Below are 4,716 nucleotides of genomic sequence, written 5' to 3'. Positions count from 1 at the left end.
AGCGGCCACTGCACACCAGTCTGGGCGATAGAGTGAGACTCCAACTCAAAAAAAAAAAAACAACAAATTTGGTGTTGGGGCCATTGTAGACAGACATGCACTGGGGCTCTTGGATTATGAGTAGTATGTAGGCAGGGGAAGGGAGAAGGTAGTGAACAAGGGTCAGGCTGTCTGGACGAGAGAAATGACACAAGCACAGGCACAGAGATCTGTGAGTTGGTCAGGCTAGAGCAGCGCTGTCCAATATTAAGTATCACTGCTAGTCACACGTTACTTTAAATGTTCTAGTAGCCACATTAAAAAAAAGGAGGCGACCCATAATGCCAGCACTTTGGGAGGCTGAGGCATGTGGATTGCCTGAGCCCGCAGGTTCAAGACCAACCGGGAAACTTGGCAAGACCTCGTCTCTACAATAAATAAGTCAGGAGTGGTAACGCATACCTGTGGTTGCAGCCACATGGAAGGCTGAGGCGGAAGGATCACAGGAGCCTAGCAGGTCGAGGCTGCGATGGCCAGGTATGTGCCACTGCACTCCAGTCTGGGTGACAGAGTGAGACCACAAAAACAGGAGGTGAAATTAGTTTTTATTCAGCTCGGCATATAGAAAATATTTCAACATTTAATGAATACCAAAAATTAAGTATTTCATATTTTTTGTGTGTATACTTAGAAGTCTATAGGTATACTATACACTTATAGCACACCTCAATTAACATTAGCAATATTTCATTTTTTTTTTGAGTTGGAGTCTCATTCTTGTCCCCCAGGCTGGAGTGCATGCTCATGGCCACTGCAGCTTCGACCTCCTGGACTTAGGCAATTCTTCTGCCTCAGCTTTTCATTATGTTTTAAGTTGGAGTCTCATTCTGTTACCCAAGCTGGAGTACGGTAGCACTCATGGCCACTGTATACTTGACTGTTGGGCTCAGGTGATCCTTCTGCCTCAGCCTTCCAAATAGCTGGAACTATAGGCATGTGCCACCATGCCCAGTTAATTTTTTTTTTAATTGCAGAGATGAGGTCTCGCCATGTTGCCCAGGTTGGTCTTGGATCTGTAGGCTCAGGCAATCCTCTCAACTCTGCCTCTGAAAGTGCTGCGATTATAGTCATGAGCTGCTGTACCTGGCTCATACTAGCATATTTCTTGTTTTTGAGTTGGAGTCTCACTGTTGCCTAGACTAGAGTGCAGCAGCATGCTCACGGTCACTGCAGCCCCAACCTGCTGGGCTCCTGTGATCCTTCCGCCTCTGCCTTCCAAGTAGCCAGAACTACAGGCGTGCACTACCACGCCTGGCTAATTTTCTTCATTTACTGTAGAGATGAGGTCTTGCCAAGTTGCCCGGGTGGGTCTCGAACCCGCGGGCTCAGGCAATCCACTCACCTCAGCCTCCCAAAGTGCTGGGATTACAGGCTGAGCCACCAAGCCTGGCCTAGAAATATGGAACACTTCACAAATTTGCAAGTCATCCTTGTGCAGGGATCATGCTAATCTTCTCTGTATCGTTCCAATTTTAGTACATGTGCTGCCAAAGCGAGCACACAAGCAATATTTCAAATACTCAAGAGCCACATGTGACTAGTAGCTTCCGTACTGGACAGTACAGGGCTAGAGGAAAATGTTCATATGGAAGAATAATGGAGGTTCAGCTACAGGTGGGGTTCAAGTTAGAGGGATTCTGAGTGTCATTAAAAGTGGAAAGTCATAGCCGGGCTCGGTGGCTCAGCCTGTAATCCCGCGCCTTTGGGAGGTTGAGGTGAGTGGATTGCCCAAGCCCACGGGTTCGAGACCTGCCTGGGCAGGTGAGACCTCATCTCTACAATAAAATCAAAAAATTATCCGGGTGTGGTAGTGCGTGCCTGTAATTCCGGCTACTTGGAAGGCTGAGGTGGAAGGATCGCTGGAGCCCAACAGGTTGAGGCTGCGGTGGCCGGGAGCAGCCACTGTACTCCAGTCTGGGCGACAGAGTGAGACTCCAACTCCAAAAAAAAAAAAAAGTGGAAAGTCTTTGAAGAATTTTGAGATGACAAAAGTTTTAGAAAGTTAATCTTAGAGGTGCACTACAGGATTAAGATCGGAGACTGTCCTTAATGCCACTGTAGCAATCCTTCATTTCAGTGAGGCTGTTACACCTGGTCAGAGCTTATCACTAATGGAATAAACTGCTTTCCCAAACATGTACTTTTGTGTTTCATCAAAACAGATTGGTAGGTAGTAAGGTTTGGGAAATTACAACAGCAGTATGAAGATACCTCCCTTCAGATGACACTCAGGTAAGGCTGCATCTATGTGGTGCCAAGGATTGGCAGGGCACTAAAAACGGTCTTTTGACAATGCTGATGAAAAGCTGAGATTCAGCCAGAGTATCAAACATTGCAGACTGATGTGGCACAGGTAAAACATCAAGGATGACTCAGAACAAATTATTTAAATTCTTCTAATAATAGCATTTACACCAATTGGGTTCCTGTATTAGTATTCTTCAAAATCTGAAGTGCTCCCTGCATAGTATCTTCATTTTTCAACTTAGAACTATTCAACAAACTCAGTCTTTTTGTGTAATGAAAACAGGATGCAGGACCAGGCTTGGTGGCTCAGCCTGTAATCCCAGCACTTTGGGAGCCCACGGGTTCAAGAGGATAATGACTATCTTGTTTCCTGCATTGTTTTCTTTTCTTTTTTTTTTGGAGTTGGAGTCTCACTCCAGTCACCCAGGCTGGAATGCAGTGGCACACTCACAGCCACCCCAGCATCAACCTGTTGGGCTCCGGCAATCCTTCCGCCTCAGCCTTCCAAGTAGCTGGAACTACAGGCGTGCGCTACGACGCCTTGCTAATTTTTTGATTTGGAACCACAGGTGTGCATGATCAGGCCCAGCTAATTTTTTGATTCATTATAGAGCCAAGGTCTTGCCAAGTTGCCCAGGCTGGTCTTGAACCCCTGGGCTCTGGCAATCCTCTTGCCTCCGCCGCCCAAAGTGCTGGGATTACAGGCGTGGGCACCTTGCCCAACTATTTTTTTTTTTAAGTTGGAGTCTCACTCTGTCACCCAGACTGGAGTGCAGTGGTGAGTGAGCTGCCACACCCAGCTCAGAGGGACTTTTTAGTTTCACCGTCTTAGTGCTGTTGGAGAGAATTCTGGTCCTTTAGTTGCTGAGTTTCATACACCTCTCTGTGTGCAAGTTTGGTTTTGTTAAGATAATTGGGGAAGACAGAAGTGGAAGGATAGCCTGAGGCCAGTAGGTCGAGGCTGCAGTGGCCGTGAGCATGCCACTGCACTCCAGCCTGTGTGGCAGAGTGAGACTCTGACTCAAAAAAAAAAAAAAAAAGGTAATTGGTAGTTTTTTATAATATATGATTAATCAATCAAAGGTTTATATCAGGACCTCTGTGGTGGTGAGCACCTGTAGTCCCACTTACTAGAGAGGCTAAGGCAGGAGGATCACTTGAGCCCACAAGTTAAAAATGCACTGAGCTATGGTTTTGCCACTGCACTCCAGCCTGGGTGACAGAGCAACACTCCATCTCTAAAAACAAAATAGCTGGCCGGGCTCGATGGCTCAGCCTGTAATCCCAGCGCTTTGGAAGGCCGAGGTGAGTAGATTGCCTGAGCCTGCAGGTTCGAGACCCACCTTGCGAGACCTCATCTCTACAATAAATCAAAAATTAGTCGGGCGTGGAAGCACGCACCTGTAGTTCCAGCTACTTGGAAGGCTGAGGCGGAAGGATCGCCGGAGCCCAGCAGGTCGAGGCTGTGGTGACCATGAGCATGCCACTAGACTCCAGCCTGGGCTCCAAAAAGCAAAAAAAAGGTCCCTCTGAGTACCTGATCACTCTCTCTGGACTCTATTAAGCTGTGGTTATCCGACAAGACTCTTTTCAGGTCATCATTTTCCAAAGTATTGTCACTTGATTTTCAACTTCTTTGAACTTCAGTCTCCTGGGCAGCCTTACTAATGCTGTTAAGATTAAACAATGTAAAATAATGTACAGGAAAGCACTTTATAAACTATAATGGATGTCAGGTTTTTTTGTTTGGCTCATTAGAAATGTTCTTGGCCATCTTATGCAGGAACAGCTGGAGGAAATGGAAGAACGACAGAGGCAGTTAAGAAGTGGAGTACAACTCCAGCAACGGAAGAACAAAGAGATGGAGCAGCTAAGGATCAGTCTTGCTGAAGAGCTCTCAACATATAAGTCAGTTTTTGCTGCTACTCAAATATCCTCTAACACTGGCTGAGGGGATGGATGGTAGGGATGGCTCAGGGAAAATTTTACTTAACAGTGAAAAACAATTTTGAGAAATGATTTTGAAATTGGTCACATCCATGAACAGACGGAAAATGGCTCTCTCTTTTTTAAAGGGCTATGCTACCCAAGAGCCTGGAACAGTCTGATGCTCCAAGTTCTCAGGCAGGTGGAATCGAGACACAGTCTCAAGGTGATCTTTTTTTGGGTAGAAGAGTAGTGCTTGCATCGTTACTGGTTTCCTAGCTTAACAATACTAATACCTTTAAAAAAACCCAAAAACAAAACTTCAAGTGTGTATCTAATGATAAATAAGTCATTTAGGAATAACCCATACCACCAAAATGTCTGGGTCAAGCATTCTAAGTTCATTTGAAATGCTTCAGGTATAGCAGGACTTAAAAAATATTCCCTAGCTGGGCTTGGTGGCTCAGCCTGTAATCCCGCACCTTTGGGAGGCTGAGGTGAGTG

At 46.0% G+C, this 4,716-nt stretch overlaps 1 protein-coding gene across 1 annotated transcript in view; it reads left to right on the top strand.

Moving 5' to 3' along the window:
• The window catches only part of SYNC (syncoilin, intermediate filament protein), a 14,791-nt gene that overhangs the window by 6,006 nt on the left and 4,069 nt on the right, over positions 1 to 4,716 (top strand). The window contains exons 2-3 of the mRNA XM_008066398.2: positions 4,070 to 4,194; positions 4,362 to 4,438. Of these exons, the coding sequence (XP_008064589.1) occupies positions 4,070 to 4,194; positions 4,362 to 4,438 (202 nt within the window). The remainder of the gene's footprint in view (positions 1 to 4,069; positions 4,195 to 4,361; positions 4,439 to 4,716) is intronic.

This window comes from Carlito syrichta, unplaced genomic scaffold (assembly GCF_000164805.1).
Source record: "Carlito syrichta isolate Samal-C Ts95f unplaced genomic scaffold, Tarsius_syrichta-2.0.1 Scaffold308914, whole genome shotgun sequence".
NCBI lineage: Eukaryota > Metazoa > Chordata > Mammalia > Primates > Tarsiidae > Carlito > Carlito syrichta.
Note: the sequence above shows the minus strand (reverse complement) of the source record. Positions and strands in the feature narration are given on the sequence as shown.